Source organism: Podarcis tiliguerta (assembly GCF_965153285.1).
Source record: "Podarcis tiliguerta genome assembly, chromosome: 8".
NCBI lineage: Eukaryota > Metazoa > Chordata > Lepidosauria > Squamata > Lacertidae > Podarcis > Podarcis tiliguerta.
The window spans coordinates 38,088,154-38,107,330 of NC_139541.1; the positions used below are offsets into that span (position 1 = coordinate 38,088,154).

The 19,177-nt window shown below is 42.8% G+C and overlaps 2 protein-coding genes across 2 annotated transcripts in view; one reads left to right on the top strand and one right to left on the bottom strand.

The window, feature by feature from the left end:
• Positions 1 to 14,910, bottom strand: part of GSE1 (Gse1 coiled-coil protein) — a 425,723-nt gene extending 410,813 nt beyond the window's left edge. The window contains exon 1 of the mRNA XM_083451810.1: positions 14,820 to 14,910. The gene's annotated coding sequence lies outside the window, so the exon portion shown is untranslated. The remainder of the gene's footprint in view (positions 1 to 14,819) is intronic.
• Positions 1,215 to 18,135, top strand: CIBAR2 (CBY1 interacting BAR domain containing 2). The gene is made up of 12 exons (XM_083453457.1): positions 1,215 to 1,359; positions 4,080 to 4,314; positions 4,758 to 4,826; positions 5,520 to 5,621; positions 9,278 to 9,366; positions 9,637 to 9,642; positions 9,747 to 9,826; positions 11,382 to 11,446; positions 12,367 to 12,471; positions 14,963 to 15,076; positions 16,226 to 16,327; positions 16,974 to 18,135. Exons 1-12 carry the CDS (start codon positions 1,340 to 1,342, stop codon positions 17,100 to 17,102), a joined length of 1,116 nt encoding a protein of 371 aa, XP_083309583.1. The 5' UTR covers positions 1,215 to 1,339; the 3' UTR covers positions 17,103 to 18,135.
• The last annotated feature ends 1,042 nt before the right edge of the window (positions 18,136 to 19,177 follow it).

Sequence of the window (19,177 nt, forward strand, 5' to 3'; positions counted from 1 at the left end):
CAAGTCATGGTAGTATGAGCAAGCGCTAATGATATTCTTTCAACGATGCAGACCCAATACATTTTTGGCCCCTCCACTCATTTTCTTCTTGGGCATTCGTGATTATTTGTACTCATGATGGTATCAGGGTGGTTACTAGCCGGCAAAAGAGGGCGAGCCCTGGCCGCGCCGGCCCTAAATAGGGCAGGCCACGCCCCCCCAGCCACCTGATTGGCTGGCTGGGTGGATGACGCAGCCGGGATTCCCCTGCTCTCGCGGGGGCTGAAACCCCACGTGGAGTGGGCATGAAGCCCGCAACCCCACCTCCTGGGCAGGCCGGAAGTGGCTTTGTCATCCCACACTTTCCACTGCACTTTCCCACCATCTTCTTTATCACAAAACATCCAATCTGCTGGGAAGCGGGTATGTTGCACAAGACCTCCCAGTCAGTCAACTGGTCTGAAAAGTTAAAGGACTTCAGCAGGAAGGTGCAAGACATGCACTGAATAGAAACAAAGCACTATGTCTGTCCCAATGTTTTTCCAGCTACCAGCTGTATTGAAAGTGGAATCACATATGAGCACCCTGGTACCATCATGAGCACAAATCATTGTGAAAGCACAGTAAAAAGGATGCTTGGAAGGGCCCGCCAACAGGCAGGCCTTTTCAGTTGTAGCTCCAATTGTAGGGAATGCCTTCTCCAAGGAAGCCTGCCTGGCAAAAGCACATTGCTTTTCAAGAAGCCCTTTCTGAAAATCACAGGTACTGAATGCCAGTTAATGTTTTTCTGCTATTCTGCTACTGTTTTGGGTTTCTCTGAAGAAAAGCAGGGTATAGATTTAAAAACACAAACAAATACATTTTAGTGGGTTTATGCAACAAATCCAACTGAATTATAGAACTAATCCAACCATGCTCTTGGAGATGCATGGAAATCTGGTCCAAACCATTCATTTCCCTGATAATCTCATTATTTGGAAAAAGTCTCATCTGAACTGTAAGTACCCTGAATTAGAACCAAACCAGCACGGTATTTGCCATAATTAATAAAACAAATGACAATAATGGAACCAAAACAAACAAGTAATTTGATTCCCTAGGCAGTGTTACGTTGAGCACGTTAGTCTAAACAAATACTCAGCTGGGCTGGGCTCCAGAAATAACCCTGCTCCAAGAAACAGTTACCCTTGGAGACCATCACCCATCCTGTTCTCCTGGGCAATGCCTTTGTTGGTGGGGTTACTATACCAACTAGGCCTGGAGTGCCACCTGAGCAGAGCCTGGTACAGCTGCTCCTTCAATTCCACCAGAGCCCTGTTATTGCTGTAAATATTCTGAAGACCAGCTGATTCCTGCAAACATGAATATCATCCTCTCTCGGTAAGAAAGACTAGCTTGCTCTTTTTAGAAATGTTCCCATTTGCAGTCTGATTTTAAACCTGCTCTTTGAGGTGCAGAATGTTCAGGAAATGATGAGTCAGGGTGGCATGGGTGGCACTGACTGGAGTTTTTGTGATTAACATCAGCATTATTATTAACACAGCAGCAACAACAGCACATATCACACAATACAGAAAAACATAAATCAGAAAGACAAGCCTTGGCCCCAAAAAGATTACAAGCTAATTTTTGACAAAGAAGGAGGCCACAGAAAAATGGATGAATAGGACAAGCGACAGTTGCAAGGTATGAATGTAAACCAATGCCGCTGTTGTACTTTGGCTTAATTTCACAGAAGGAGGGGAAATAATCATGTTCAGGGGTATAAGAATAAAAGCAAGAGTGTAGAAAGATATTTGAGGCTGATTAAGAAGAAAGGTAGAAGGCCTAGAACAGGCATAGGCAAACTCCGCCCCTCCAGATGTTTGGGACTACAATTCCCACCATCCCTTGCTAACAGGACCAGTGGTCAGGGATGATGGGAATTGTAGTCCCAAACATCTGGAGGGCCAGAGTTTGCCTATGCCTGGCCTAGAAAAAATGCAAAGCACTCCCCTTCACCAGCAAGACATGCACAGAGGATGCATAGATTGTTAAGTATAAGGGATATAAGAAGATACACATGGGATAACCTACAAGGCTTAGGTAAATATGTATGGGACAGATAAGCTTCTATGGGGGGGAGGATAAGCTACGTAGGCACAGTGACCCAAGACAATATGTACATAAGCATATGAAATATGCATGAGAGGTATAGCTAAGTATGCACTGGGGTAGGAAGATATACATCAGAGAGGTGGCTATAGGTTCATGGATGGTAGTAACTAAGCACAGAGGGCATAGCATAGGAAAATATGTACCAGAGGAAGTAGCTAAGCATGCTTGGAAGATGGCAGGTAGCTAAGGAAACATGGAGTAGCTAAGCATAGAAGGAACGGGAAGATACACATCAGAAGAGGTAGCTATGAATGTACAGGAGAGGTCAGCTCGTACAGGGGAAGACAGGAAGCTGCCATTTACCCTGAGGACAAAGACCCACCAATGGTAGACTGAATAGATGCTTTACACAAATTCTTCAATTAAAGCCAATCAACCTTCCTGAGAACTTTGGAAGAATGATAGCGGAGTGGGGAAGTAGGGGAGAGAAAGAATGTCTAGGGGAGAAGTATTTAAGAATAAAAGGTCAGAGCAGGAGGAACTTACCTCTAATCTACCTCAAAGCACCCCTGCTTTTGAAGCTCTAACTGCCGCCCAAAATCCAGTAGGCGAAGCTCTTTCTTGCATGCAGCTGCAGTGCTGATGAAAACCTCACCTGCTTAGATTTTTTTGTGCCATGTTAGAAGAGGGATAGAAGACAACAAACCTAGAACTAGGGAATCAACAGAAAGAAATCAATTTTTTAAAAAGAGGCCTGGGGATTTTTTTTAAAAAAATTGTTGCTGTGTGAAAAAGATGTGCCAGTGCCAAACAAGCCTCTCCCTTAGGAAAGAAGCCCATAGATATGATACCACAATACAAAAAGGTCTTTGCCTGACCTGGCTGCTACTCAACTCACCTGAGAGTGGAGAGCACATGAAGGCTTGCTGCAAATAATAATCTCTGCACATGGGTAGGTAAATATGAGAGGGGGTAGTCTTTGACATCACCAGAAGAAGAAAAAATGAGGGAAGAAGAGAAACACAATGTCTACAGCTTACAGCACAACAAACTCATTTTCCCCCACTGCACTTTAAGTCTCATTTGCACTTGCTGTGCGCACCAGAGAGGGGGCGATGACATTTTCACCCGATGCACATTGCCTAATTTGTTTTTTCGGGCCTGCAACTTCCTAACCCCAAAACATTTAATGAAGCTGACATCTTTGCAAGGGCTGTTATGGCTTGAGCCTAGGCTCTTGAAGGATCATATCTTCCTGCCTGAGTGCCTGGTATGCCAACTTGAATGGAATATTGGGGGGAGGCAGGTGAGCCCCACACTGCATATATGATCAGATGACATGGCACACACACACTCATCAACTTTGGGGGGCCCTATGCTGGGTGCTAATATCCTCAGGGGAGTGAGTACCTTCTTTTGGTCCAATTAACATCAGAGGTAGAGCTGGTGGTGACATGAGAGACGGCCTTTTCTGCAGCTGCTCCTGTACTGTAGAATTGCCTCCCAAGAGAGGTTAGACTGGTTCCCTCTTTGTTATCTTTCCACAGACAGGCTAATACTGCCCTGTTCAGACGATGTTGACAACTGGACCATTATCAGGACAATTGGTTTTTTAATGTTGGTTATAAATGTGTTTTATTGTATTTTAACTATTTTTAAAACTGGTAGGGTTTTTTTAGTTTGTATTTTAAAATGATGATTTTAGAAGGTCATAAGCTCCCTTGAACCCCAACTTGGGAGAAATGCAAGATATAAATATATTAAATAAAATGAATCTGCACATGTACAACAGCTGTCTCTCAAATGTACACATGCCAGCTTAACTGTAGCTTACATTTTCAAACTGGATGGAAGCTGCAGGATACATGTGGATTATAACTAATATCATGTTTACTCAGCTTCAAACACCAGCAGTGGGAGCACACTGAAGATGAAGTAAACAGGGTAATTGTGTGCATAGCCTTAAATAAATAAAAAAGCAGGAACTTGTTTCCCTTTTCCAGAGACACCCAAGTGAAGATGATGGAGAATATAGTCACCAATGCAGAGAAATATTTTGGGAAATTCTGCATTCTGATGGCTGCTTACACACGCAAGACTGCAAAGCTTCGAGACAAGTCAGACCTGCTGGTCAAGCAGCTCATTGACTATGGAAACACAGAGAATCCTGAGCTGCGGACCACTGTGAAAAACTTTGCTGAGGAACTGGCAAAGGTGCAGGATTACAGGCAGGCAGAGGTGAAAAGCTGACCTTGACAACCTAAACCCAGAGCAGTGGGTGTGCATGGAGTAAGAGCAAGGGAATATCCATTCTGTATTAAGATCAGAAAAAAGATTCTTGTAGGGCCCTAAAGACTCTTTGCTACAACAGACAAACACAGACATCCTCTCGAACTAATATTCTGGATGACTTGTTTTATTTTACCTTATGTGGCAGAAGAACTGTGTTTTCATCAACTGCATAACTGGCAGGGATCAAACAGGTGCAACCTGTTTATTATTGTTGTTATTATTAATTTATATACCACCCTTCATGTGAATAACACAAGGTGATATACAGCATAAAAATACATAACATAACAAAAACAAATGAAAAAAACCCCTAACGGTGCACCATAGTTGTCAATGTAGCAATTCTTAAAATGTGTGTTTCCTTATGCTTGTCCTGCTTTCTCCATTAGGTGGAGAGACTGGAGGTGAAGGTTATTGCACCTCTGAAGATGTATGGGGTGCTCATCAAGCAAACTAGGGTAAGCAAATAATTTATTTTAAAAGACAACCCCACACCAAGTTCACTGTGGAATTGCAATGACTTTCTAAACTAGGACACAAGCTCATGCAGAAGCAGGTGTAGGAACATAGGAAGCTGCTTCTATTAGCTTTGACTGGTAAATGGTGCTGTGAGGTTGCTGCCTGGAGCTAACAGTCATTAACATGTTACACCTTTGTTGAAGCATCTGCACTGGCTGCCATAAGCTACCAACCCAGGTTCAAGGTGTCTACTTGTTTACAAAGCTGTAAACAAATTGAGAGATAGCTACTTTAGACAATATCTCACCCCTTACACCCCATGGCACAGAACCACCCCTGGTGGTACCAAGGACTCCTATATTTGCCTTCTGTCCAGCAATAGTAGGGCTTCCAGAGTTGTGGCCTATTTAACATGAAATACATTATCACATGAGATGAGACAAGCTCCCACAATCAGTTCTTTCAGATGCATACTTAAGGCCTTGTATTTCCCTAAGCTTTAGCTTAATGAAAATTTTAATTATGGTCAACTGAGCATTCTCTGGTGTTGAACTGTTAACTGTATTATTTTTGTTGTATATTTTATACTTAGTTTTGCTTTTTTGAACCATACTCTGATATTTTATAATGTGAGGGCTTTTTAAAATTTAAAATATACCAATAAAATTGTTGTATTTTGCTACATTAAACAGGCCGAGATTAAGAAATTCAACAAGGCCCGAAACAATGAAATAAAGCAGCTAGAGAAGTTGGAGAAGATCCGACAGAAGTCACCATCCGACCGACAGATGATTGTATCCTTGTCAGCATGTTGCCGCTTCAATCTCTTCCCTACTCCGGCAAAAACAGTCCTGGCTCCCCCAGTACTGCAGAGTTCCGGCCTTCTTAATGCAGCTAGATCAGGAAGGCAAAGTTACAAGCCCTTGCTATGGGTGGATTTTATTACAGTGAGGTTTCCTTCTCAGCGTTCCACAAAGCAGTGGAATTCAATGAAACCTATTGGAAACAGACATACACAGGGAAAACCGTCTCCTTGAATAAGGAAAAGCAAAATAGATTGTTACAGGCTCACAATCGGCTCTCTGGAGAGGGAACTGGGGCCCTGATGAGATGAAAATAGTATGAATAATGCTCAGATAACAAGCATAGATTTTGAAAGCACACATACCCTGCACTGCACGCTTACTTCCTTGTCACAGAGCTGCAAACATGAAATTGGAGATAAAAACACATGACCCCTGGACATACATTTTAGTAAGGGCATGCAAAAAATTGTGCCTCAAGTCTGTTGCTATGCTAGGCTGCGCCCTGGAATTTATTTACTTCACAAAGGTGAGAAAGCCCCCGCACATGTGCAGAGGGCCTGTCACCACTGAGTAATCAGTGCCATCTTAGAGGGCTAGAGCATCAACATCTTAGATTCTCCAGAAGCACCTTTTGATTTAGGCTATGTACACATCATACTTTTAAAGAACATTACTTCCCCCAAAGGATCCTGGGAACTGTCATTTGTTACCTTGCTTTGTTGTTGGCATCCATCTGTCTCAAGAGACCATGTAGTGAGGATCTGGGGGTCAAACAGTTGTGCTAGCAGCACTCTGATGCAAGCCTGGGCACTGTGTATGGAGGACTTGGGCTGCCCAGACTACAAGACCCCCCTCTTGGCCTCACTGATGTAGTCCAAAGGAAAGCAGAGCAATATATCTGACACCAGCTTGGCTGGCGCCATCCAACCATCTTAGAGACTCCGTTCTGGATTTGTGTAAGATTTACTCCTTGGCCTTTTCTTCTTCAGAAGATATCCCACAAGGAAGCAGAGGTTTAGGATCAGAGTTTTCCTTCTTCTAGAAGAGCTACATTCCCAGTTTAACAAGCCCCTACTTCCCCTCACTTCCATCTACAGCTTGTGCAGAAACTGCCTTCTTGACCACCGGACCCACCATTGGTCTCGTCCACTCAATCAGCTGGAGCCTGCCTTTGCATGCAGGAAGAAGCCTGCATGCTCACAGAGGGTTTGAGACCCATTGGCTACCCTCACCTGGTTTAGAAGGCCAGTTAAAGCTGTTTCCTTGGATGTGGCCACTGTCACATGCTGACAGCTTCTAGGAGCCACAGGAGAAAGCTTAGTGCAGGGTGGGAACCAAAGGTGGACAGAAAACCCTAGAAGGAGCATGACGTGTCTCCCACCAGAGGTACAACCCCTCCCCCATCACCGCACACACCCATAATTTGTTAACAAATCTTAAAATTGTAGCTCTATGAGGAACAAACAAGAGTTCCCAGGTTTCTTTGGGGAAAGCCATGTACTTTAAATGTGTTTTAAATGTATGGTGTGTATGCAGCCTTAGATCTTGAGTGCAGGCATACTGCAGCAAACCAATTCACTAGTCTTCATTATTCCTAGGGGCCCAGATTTGCCACCTAATTCCTTAAGGGTCTGATATTCTAATCTAAATATCCAAATAGCTTCCTAGCATCAGTATGTTTAAAATATCAGAGAGAAATGTGAGTCCTCTTATTTCATGAAACATTCACCCAAAGGGGAAATAAGTCCTGTGTTGGTGAAAGAAGCAAAACATCATAATCCAGGCAGCTCAAAAAAAGATTTCCCTCCTTTTTTTCCTCCTTCCCTTGGCAAAAGATATTTTAATCAGGAACTTCTTCAAAAACTATCCCTTTTCTTCCAAAGGGAGAAGCTCTCAGCAGCAAAATCCTCAGGAAGATTCTCAAGGGGAGGAGAGGAGGCTTGACATTCTCTTAATCCCTGCTGTGCTAAACTCAACTGCTGAGAGAGCAGCCATAAAACAAGGGAAAGACAGAAAGATGCCGAGGCAGCTGTGGAGCAATCTTCCAGGGAGGTAGAAGAGCTCTCTCTCTCTCTCTCTCTCTCCCTCCCTCCCTCCCTCCCTCCCTCCCAGAGGCACACAGAAGATTGTGTGGGGCAAAATGCTGTTTCTTCCAGGAGACAATCCTGCACATTTGAACTGAAAAGATTAAACTGCATCCTCCTTCCCACCTTATTACCAAATTCTCAAACTTATGGACTCAAGGCCCACAGCCATTTAGCATAGTCCAGCAGCTTATTGAACATTTGGCAGAATATTTTTATTTATTTGAAGCATTTTTATCCCATTATTCGACTTAAAAGGGTCCCATCTCTTCCTCTGATAGAGCTTGATAGAATACAGAGCTGCCAGGCGACAGTTGAGGGTAGAGCCAAATGAGGCTGGTGTCTCAGAAGAGCTGATGGAATAGCCCTGTTTCCCATCTCTCTAATAACAGCTTGATGGAATGGCTGACACCAGAAGAAGGGAAGACCAAAAGGAGCTTGCATGTCCCCCCACCCCTTACCTGACTCATCTTTTCAGTGGTACCAACTAGCTGCCATATGTTGAGCTCCGGACCTAGACTCATTTCGCCTATTCTGCCCCTCAGGGAGCTCTTTAGAAAAAACACACCAACTAGGTGTCTCTTGTCAGCAGAGATCTTCTAGAAAATGGGTATGAACAACTATAATGCCTGATCCCCTGGGTCATGCCAAGAGTGTCACATGTGCAATATAGAGGCAGCATAGTCTGTGCACATCAGAGAGGAAGGAGTATCTTCACTTGATGCACATTACCTGATTTATTTCCTCCTGCCTGTAACCCTGCCAAACTCCTATTCAGTAAAGCTGTCATCTGTGCATGCACTATAAACTGTGCATGCTCAATGGCTGTCTCTCAAACGTACACACTCAGCTTACCTCTAGCTAGCATATGTTTTGAAACTGGATGGAAGCTGGATTGAGGGGGGAAAACACCAAACAGCAATATTCTCAAGAAACTACAGGATGCATACGGATTGTGGCTAATGCTACATATGTTCAGCTTCAAACACTGGAGCCAGAGTAAATTACAATACATGCACAGTAGGTGATATTGAGGTCTCACTCCCCACACCCTTTCCTTCCCCTCCTCAATGCCACAGTTTCTGTGATCTACTAATGGATTTGACTGCCCTCTGGTGCTGAAACTGAACATGGGCCTCTCTCACCACAAACCACTACCAAAATCTGTCTGTACAAATACAAAGAGTTTTGTGGCACATTAAAGACTAAAAACTTAAGCTGGAAGTCTTTAAGCTGCCATAAGACACTGCTGCTTTTGCTGCAACAAGCTAACAGGACTACCACTCCAGAAACCACTTTTGTAACAAATATTATGATGGCTTAAAGAGGAGCCAGAGGGTATCCAGACAAGTCAAGTGTATCCAGCTTATAAAGATTGACGCATGACCGCACACATGCTCATCACCCCAGACCCAGAAGTGGCCCAAACATAGGGGCAGGGCGGGGGCCATGTGGGCTTATGCATGCTCCACTAACACATGGGGGTGGGGCAGGAACGCAAAGCCTGCACAAATGGAGAGTTGCCTGTATGTGAAATTTATCCTCTTCAATAGCCTCTAGCTTGAAATCCTGCTCAGGATCCTGCCTCCTGTTTCCCATATGTCACAAAGTCTTGTCCTTTCTCTTACAAAATGCCTATCTGGTGAACAGTCTGGGAATAACTAAGTGTGTTGATAAAAACAGTCTGGTTTGTTTTTTTGAAGACTGAAGAAAGTGTCTGCTTGCAGGCTTCCCAATGGGGTATTTGGTTGGTCACTGTGAGAACAAAGTGCTGAACTAGATGAGCCTCTGGCCTGATCCAACAGCCAGACACTTTTTGTGTTCTTTTAGCAAGGCCTCAGTCAAGAAGGCACCAACAACTCAAACTGGTATTTCTTTGCTCCCCTTTTGATTTTTTCCCCCTTGACTCTTATACTCAGTCACAGGTAAGGGATTAGATCGCCACTGTGTGTACGTTAACATGCAAGTTGAAGTGAAGGCATAAGTATGAACACTGGCATCCACAGCTACCATTCCCCATTTGCTCTAGAAAAGTTGGCTACAAGTGCAACAGTAAGAGCACTCACACCATCAGTTTAAGCACTGGCATTCTGCTGGCACTACTTCTGGGTAAGTTCTTATACTATAGCATTTGCGCTTGACTTCAGTCTGTTCGAGAAGCACACTGGAGCAGAGTTTTACATTTCAGACTTCACATGTATTTGTAAATAGTTCCATTGATTTCAGAGGGATTAGGGACTGACTCACAGACAAGATATATATTGTGACTCTCAGCACAATTCCTGCAGCACCACCAACAAAAAGCATGGATCTTGATCCAGCTTCATTTGCTCACAACTTATTGTGCACAGCAACAAATGGCAGAAGACAGAGAAATGAATCCCCTTCCATATCAAGAAATGCACCCAGCCAGTTCAAAGGACTCAGGCCTAGCCCATACATAAAGCAGAATTACATTGACCAGAAATAACAGAGTGCACGGGACAACTTCAGACTTCACAATGGAAAATCACACTTTTAATCCTCTCCAATAAACAAAAAGCATTGTTGGGTTCTTCCCTGAAAAACTAGCTTTTCCCTGCCCCATACATGTGTGTATGTACATTTCCTCAGTAATCTTTACAAAAGCCTAATAAAGTAGGTAGGTACCATATTGTAGATAGGGTGGTAAACATGCTTAAGGGCACCTAGTGAATTCATGGCTGCTGAAGTAATTTTGAAGGGACATCCTATTTTACATTTTACAGTGGTATCTATGACGTTGTACTAATTCTCATAGCCCAGGACTCGGAAATATTTATGCCACTGCAATCTTAAAATATTGGTGGAGCAGAGTTCAGTTGTACTCCAACAGTAAATGAAATGCATTTAAGATGACATGCGCAGATTCTCAACACAAATTATTTCCCTATATTTATATTATGCTGCAATCAGTGAGACAGGGCCCTATAATTACCCGTATGCTCCGCCATATCCGGCAAAACTCCAAAGCATTCACAGTAGGATATTTCATACACAAAGGTCAAGCTTCTATTCTCCCATAATCAGGGGAGGGAGGTCGCTTAAAAAGAGAGTGAATAACAATTACTTAGGCCCTTGCAAAACTTTGGCAGAATTACCACCTTGCAAATAAATGTACATAAGTGTCCATGGAGAGTGATACATTTATCCTGTCAGGCGTCGCTCATCTGAGTGAATGCCTTCCTGATAAGCAAGAGTGACTCACTGTGCTCTGCTGGTCCAGAAGTCACACACCACTTGTTTACAACTGTATCTTAAATAGCACTTCTTGTCGTAAATCTACTTTGCTTAGTTGCATCCAACACTCATCAGGGTTCTAACAGCTCACAGCAAGGCAGTGCTGAGTGGAAGCTGCTTTAACTCATCAGCAACCTACAGCGTCTATTCTACAAATTTACTTTGGGAAAGAGGAGTTGGTGCTACCAAAATCTGTTGGGACTGATCTTACCATGAAGCAACTTGAAGCAGATGCTTCCGGAAACAGATTTCACAGGAGGCAAATGTTCCTCAGGATAAGGCCAAAGGCTTGTTTTCCTACACTGGGAACAGTTCAGCATTAATCCTTTTTTCTTTCTTTTGGCCTACAAATCAACCTCTCCCTGCAATGCAAAGCTAAGCCCCTTATCTGTTCACTGCCTTCCAGTGCTACCTGCTAGAGGGATCTTTCACAGTGCAATCACACACATTCACACACCTTGGTGCAGCAATGTAAGTTTTGGATTTCCTAAAGCATAACCCAATGAGCATATAAATGAAGAATTAATTTACGCCCTTAATAAGTGAATGCCACCCAGGGCTCATCTGGGAGGAAGGCTAGGGTATACATTTAAATAATAATAATGTGCTTCAAAGTTATTAACAGAGATGGCCATAAGGTTTGCAGAAAGCAACTTTTCCTTGGCAATTCCCACAACAGAACACATGGCCATGATTCCCCGTTTCACTAGCAAAGAGGGCAGGTCACACAATACATTTAAAGTATATCCAATGCACATTTAAAGCATTGGCTAAACTGATGGAAGCTGTCAAGACCAACTACAACAAAAGATACAATGAAATTCAGCATCACTGGGGCAGCAACATCCTGAGGCCAAAGAATCTGAGGAACTGTAGTTTGTTAAGAGTGCTGGGAATTGTAGCTTGGGGAAAACTATAGTTCACAGGATGGAGGGAAATCATGTTTGTTGGGTATGCATTAAATGTATGATGTGCATCTGCCTAAAGATCCTCTGTCAGTAAGACAGGTAAAGGTAAAGGGACCCCTGACAGTTAAGTCCAGTTGTGGACAACTCTGGGGTTGCGGTGCTCATGTCGCTTTACTGGCCGAGGGAGCCGGCATTTGTCAGCAGAAAGGTCTTCCGGGTCATGTGGCCAGCATGACTATGCCGCTTCTGACGAAACAAGAGCAGCGCACGGAAACACTGTTTACCTTCCTGCTGGACGTGCTTTCAAACTGCTATGTTGGCAGAAGCTGGGACCGAGCAACGGGAGCTCACCCCGTCGCGGGGATTCGAACCGCCGACCTTCCAACCGGCAAGCCCTAGGCTCAGTGAGATACTCAGGATTAAAAGGTAGGATACTTAAATCACAGCCTCAAAGCTTAACATTACACCTCTGTCTTTGCCTAGGCCGAGTCTCAAGTACATAAAGCCTCTGTTGATGCGAACCGAACTACACAACAGCTTGAAGAGACCATGGATGAGTTTCAGAAGCAAAAGCTAAAAGATATTCAGGTAATAAGGACTTCTTAGTGGGTAATCATAACATGAGGCTTAAGGTTGCAATTCTACATCCATGTACTTGGGAGGAAGCCCAGCGAGATGGGCAGGGTATAAATAATAAATAAATTATTATTATTATCATCAAACTTAGTGGAAAATTTGCATGTCAGACATGAACTTTAACGTGTGGGTACCGCAGTTGTTGAGAGCAATAAAGATGATTATTTTGGGGAAAATGGGTTTTCTTTCAGAAAAGCCCTCCTAATTTTTCAACTCCTTTTCTCAAAAGCCCATAGGATTGTGACCACCACCTTTATCACCCAGGCTGGGAAGAACTATTTACTTCTACTCTGCTAATCAATCAAATTCTGGAATTAATAAGAATGAAACATAATATAGTGATGGGGAATGCAAATTACTCTGGTGTCACAGAAAAGGAGGGAAATCTATGATAACACATATTAATTTAAATGGAAAGTTTAAAACAGGAATAGAAAACCCGTGGACTCCCAACTCCTAGTCAGCATGGTAAATGATTATTATGGGAATTGTTCTCCTGCACCATTTGGAGGGCCAAAGGTTTGTCATCATGGTTTAAAGGTAATGACAATGTTTTGAGTATGATTAAATTTTTGATCTGGCAAAATAAGGATTGAAAACATAGAAGTGTGGCATAGCCTCTTTCACTCCCATTTTATAATCTATCCCCAGGGGTTGCCAATAGCAAACCAGAGGTTTGCCCTGGTGCCCACAAAATCCCTGAGATGAACACACACACCCATTGCCTCCTTTGATGTAAGGTGACAAGTATGGTTACCCCTTTCCCTCCTTAAACAGTATATAGAGCTGAAGGAGAAAGTTGAAAGAGTGACATCTCTATGAACTTTTCAAAGCTCAGGTCAGTACCTGAGCAGATGACTAGAAAGCAGAGCAACTAAGAGAGGGTTGAAAGGAAAGGTAAGTGATCTGGGGGATAGGTGGAGGGAGGAGGAAAAATAAGCAGCCAGAGGGGAGAAAGTGGGGTGCCACAGAAATCAGGAAAGAGTGTCAGAGACAGGGAGACAGACAGGGAGAGAGAGAGAGAAATGGTGCACACATGCATACACAAACATGCATGTTTGTTCCAGTAAAATGGATTCACTTGAAACTGCATACTTTTTTCACACACTTCCCATCAACCAACAAATCGCATCTGTCTCCATTGACTGAACAATAAAAATCACAGAACTTATGTTTTCCAGCATTGCTGTGGCACAAAAACATGGATCCTCATAATTATTTAAGGGATCCCTTCAAAACCACAATAACAAGGGTCTTTGCTGTTTATATATGTATTTTGTGATTTGTTAGTGGTTTTGCTGTGTCATCCTAGGTAAAGAAATCATGAAGATCTATGAGGATCTGTGCCTTAGATAAATGTTTCCATAGTGCCAGTAAACACCCTGTCTGAGAGTTGTACTGTCCAGCCTACCATTTTATGTTTAACTTGGGGGGGAGGGATCCATGTAAAATCATGCAAATTCAAGAGCATGCATTTTAAGTCTGCTTGATCCAACTTTTACCCAGACTCCATGGAAGAGCAAATAAACTTTTCCAAGGAGTCTCAGTAATAATCAGATCCAGTAGAATCAATGCATGTGCACACATACACTTTCTCACTTCCTGTCTCCCTGGGAGTGAGAGGGTAAACCTGACACTAAGAGAAAATAAGCAACTGGAATGGGTGGTGCCCACAACACACTCTCAAATTTCCAAATGTGCCCATGGGGTCCAAAAACCTTGGCAACCAAAATGAAGTCTCAGTTATTTTCACAGACAAAAAATTAGTTGGCTGCTAATTACCTTTCCCCTTTGCCAGAAATGAAGTTTTAAATCTTGCCAATGTTCAAGTTACAGAAATTGAAAATGAATTGAAAAGCTAAACTGAAAATGGAATATGTATTATTCTCTCCAGAGAGTATTAGATCTATTAGATTGTTCCAGTAAGCTTGCAAATAAATGCATGAAATGGATAGAAGCAGTGCTTCTTTTTTTAAGGTGCTGGTACTCACCATGAGATAGTTACAGTAAATGCCACACTTTTAACATTTGGAGGAAAAACAGTGCTGGTACTGCATACCCTTGAGTACCTCCATTTAAAAAAGCACTGGATAGAAGCTCTTACATCTTTTGCCATTTATTTATTCTACCTTCCATACTTCTGAAGTGGTTGTATCAACCCAAAGAATATGACTGCTTTAAGCAATAATTAGTGTGTATTCAATTGTGATATATATTTTTTTTTACTTCCCATTTTCTGTTAAACAAGGAGACTCAAACACCTTAAGAGGAGGGGAAAGTGCATTTATAAAATGGCTTACCCCGGCCTGTTCAAAGGAAGAGAAAATTGGCACTTTCTGTGGTTGAGGGCTCAGGATTCCTACCCAGCAAGGTCACTTTGTGGGGGGGCTTCACAAACCAAGTTGGGGGTAATGTCAAGATGTGCTGTCTCCTTTCATTACAGAAGATCTTCTTGGACTTTGTCACCATTGAGATGACCTTCCATGCAAAAGCCCTAGAGGTCTATTCCAATGCCTTCCAAACCCTTGAAAGCTATGATGCAGAGAAAGATCTGGAGGTAGCTGAATCTGTGAAATAATACAAAAATGAAATTCACTTATAACAGAGTAAATTTAAAATTGCTATCTTTTGATTTAGAAAACACGAATCTAGGAGGGCCAATCTAGGAGGCCATAGGCCCTGCTCCCTCTGAAGAGGACCTGAGGCCTTTCCAAACCTGCTAGGCCTCTCTGAGAGGGCCAAGAAGGCCTCACCCCTCTCCCTCCCCACCACTGTGAATATGCTCAGTGTCATAAGGAAGCAGAAGAAGCCTAGTTTTCACTGAGGGAAATAAATAAATAAACCTGTACCTGGCCTATATATACCTCTTCAGACTGCAGGTTGGGGTTTTGTCATTGAAAGTTCGTTCCTCAAGCTTTGGGAAACAAAAAGCTAAAATGTTACAGAAAGTTTGCATACACATGCCGTACTTATAAAGCACATTAAAAGCACATTCCCACAAGTGAGAGAATTCTAGGAACTGTCGATTGTTAGGGATTCTGGGACTTGAATGTTGGGACTTGTAGCTCTGTGAGAAGTAAACTACAATTCCCATTATCCTTTGCTTTGTGCGCAGGGGGGTGCTTTGCAAAGGTATAGTCATAGTGTGTAAGCAGCCTATGTCAAGATTTAAAAACAAAATAAATTGCATGTATGCCTGGAGTATTTAGACATGGGAGCCCCATCAGCACTCATTTTGCTCACAGGATTAGCCCCTCAGTGGCAAGTAGGCCACAGCACCTAGGACTGGAGTGACAGCCATCTTGTTACTGGCACGTTGCAGCAGCATTCACTAGCCTGTTGCCCTCCAGATGTTTTGGTCCCAAAAACTGAAGCCCGCATGGCAGGTGGGAATTATAGTTCAAAACGGGGGGGGGGGGGTACCTGGTTGGTGAAAGCTGCATTACACTTGTTCTCCTTACCAGGAAGGCAAAACAAACAGGCTCCAAGCAGCTTACTGTGACCAGATATCACCTTGGTTACCCAGTCACACCATTGTACTTTAATTAGTCAGTGTATTGGCAGAGGCCAGATCTCTAATGCCTATTGATCATTGTAGCACCTTTGTTATATCACACATGCATCATTTTCAGGTCTCCTGGTAGGGATTGCTAACAAAATTTGGCTGTGTGATAATTGCCCTAAATAGGATTTCTTGCCTTGCTAGGATTTCAGAGCAAAAATACACATCGCTTCTGGAACCTTCCATGAGGCGAGACCAGACACTACGACAACAAGCCAATCTGCTGCCCTCCCATGGTCCACACAGGTGAGAAAGCAGAGTTATTACTCTAATAAGTGAGCTTTGATTAAAAAACCAGCTACTTTGCTGAGTAAACATGGTTAAGATTGCACGGGAAGTGGAAAATTTAACTTGGGTCTCACCAGTCCTTGTACAGCACTCTGTCCACTATAACACACTGGTGGTAAACTACTTCAGACTGCTGGTACTCACATGACTCCACATTCCCTGTTATTACAAGTAATTTGCAGAAGGCAGTCCTGAAGCTTGGTCTATGGTATTCTACAGTCTACAGTCTGTAGTAGTTTACTAAGGAAATGGCATACATGCAGCCATCACTTGGCACTATAGTCCAGGGGTGGCTAACCACCAGTCTGTGGGATTGTATCCAGACCCTGAAGCAATTTTTTTTGTCCCTACCCCACAAGGCTACATGAGTCTGGTGCAGCTAAAATAATTTATTCTAAAAGTAGGCGACAGCGGAGTGGGCAGAGAGGTTTAAAGCTTTACTACTAGCCCAGTCCTCTGACATGGGTCACATCCACACCATGCAAAAATCACCTTTCAGCTCCTTAACAAGGACACAAGGGACCCTAGGCATGCCTCTGTTTGCAACATCATCATCCTTAGACTGGCTGGAAGAATAACCATTGTCACACCTTTCCATTTCCAGAGCATCCGAAGCACTCTTCAGAAGCTGGAGCTAGTGGAGAGTGATAAGGAATCTGAAGGGGACCAGATGCAAGATTTAAGGGATACTGAATACACCCAGATTCAGTGGGTAACCAGCAGAACCACATGAGACCAGCTATCTTGATTAATGAAGCTGTGCTGGATTTATTTATCTACTCCCTGGTTATGCTTTACATTTTCATGCAGGTTTCCTCTAGATCAGAACTGGACACTGAGTCCAACAGTATCAGGCAGGTACTACAAGCTCCCATCAGCCCCAACCATCACAGCCAATGATCAGGGATGATGTGAGCTGCAGTTCGGCAATATGCTTATATCACCATGCTGATTACCCAGATCAACACCTACCACTCCTTCTTCAAACTTGAGATTTAAAATAAAATAGAACATTAACTTTCAATCTCTCATTCAATTTTTAAATGGCTTGGGCAGAAGATGGGAGCATAGTACAATCCCACTTGCAAAGTTTCCTGTTCATTCAGGAGGACTAGAAGCTTACGATTATCACAAACCCACACATCATTTGTACATCAGATGTACATAGACAGCTCAGCAGACAAGTACATTTGCAGTTCAGGTGTCATTATCAGGAGTGGCCACCCCATACTGCATTGCCCCTGCCTGAAGAGGTACAGCCCATTTTTCTTTGAATTTTTGCCACCTCAAATCACTGGGCTATTTCAAAGCAAATAATTAGGTTTAAACTCTCTCCTCCACAAGTTTATCTTCCATATGATAGTGACCATCACAAAATCGTGCAACAGTGAACTCCATAATTTAATTGGTAGCTGTGCGCTTTCCATTTCCAATCAGTTTCCCTGACCTTGCCTTTCCCAGTTTTTAGTGTTTTGAAAAAAATGATAATTTATCCTTTTTCGCTCTCCCCATGGTCTGTAATTCACACTTGATGACATACTTTATCTGAGCAAAATAAAATGTGCCACATTGGATTGCGATTTAGTGATTTGTCAGAATTCTGAGGCCAGTGTCTCAGATGAGCCATTAAGTGTCGTTGAGTGGGTGGAGGATGCTGATGATTGCCTGTTATTGGGCACATTGTTAAGATGTTTTAGTAGAAGAGCTATATATTTTCAGTGCAAGAGAGAGTTCAGATAGAATAAAGAGTACTGCTGTTTTCTCTCTTTTTGTGGTAACTTGTTTTGCTTCTGAACCTTCTTTTTTAATAAAGAAAAAGTTAAGAAGGGTCAAACTAGATATGGTAAGTGCATTATTATAGAACACACCAGTTTGTTTGTTGTTTCAATAAAGGGGGAAATTTCTATCAGGACCACAATACAGCATTCAAAAAGAGAAGGTTTCAACATCATCTAGAGATACTAGTGAGATATGACCCCTCCAGACCTATTTGCTTGCACAAAGCTTAAGCAAAGATTAGACCATATCCAATCTTTATTGAGCATTCATTCTGATTTGTTTGTGGGGCTGTTAAATGACCATAAGCATTCATCCTGAATTACTTGTGGGATGTTTACATGTCTTCGTGTTAATCATTCCTTCATCCCACACTTTTCAATGCATTTCCCTGAGACTTTCCAAACTGCAAAAAGTCCTCCCCACCCCAAAAGTGGATTTATGGTGCTAGGGCAGCAGATCAATTTAACCCACTTTAAATGCACAAACCTACAGTTTTGGTTTACAATTGAATTGCTCCTGCAAAATGCTGACAAGCCTGGAGGTGCACTAAATCACATGGCCAAATTCAAAGACAACCACTCAGCTGTGTGCTTTTATTCTGCTCCTAGTCTGGGGTAAAGGCAGATTTTAAGCTATTTTCCCCGCAAAGCTCAGCAGCAAACTCTGTTCGCGAGACCTCCCCCCCACCCCCAGTAACAGCTATTAAAACTGGCCCATTCATTCTGTGGGCTGCTGTGGTCAATAGTGCAGTAATTTAGAATCACTCTCAAGACAAAAGGAGATTAATTTTGTCTTTAGCAAATACCAACCTGTGATGTGCCGTGAAGCACACACAGGGCCCTAATATACACATACACAGCAGTCCAATAAGTTACCATCATTATTAATTTATACAACTGAATCAAAGTAGCAGTCTTCCCCACCTCCTCTGGGAAATAAGACCCCAAACTTGCTATGCTGCACACCAGTAGCAAATGGGCTGTGACTCCACAAGGATTTCGTGTTCATTAATTTAAGGAGTGTCAAGGA

What these genes read in the sequence shown, in the direction of transcription:
- CIBAR2 (XM_083453457.1), top strand. Translation starts at nt 1,340, where the DNA reads ATGAATATCATCCTCTCTCG. An exon ending in ATGCAGAGAAAGATCTGGAG is followed by an intron (nt 15,077 to 16,225) that starts GTAGCTGAATCT and finishes TTGCCTTGCTAG; the next exon opens with GATTTCAGAGCAAAAATACA. An exon ending in CCCTCCCATGGTCCACACAG is followed by an intron (nt 16,328 to 16,973) that starts GTGAGAAAGCAG and finishes TTCCATTTCCAG; the next exon opens with AGCATCCGAAGCACTCTTCA.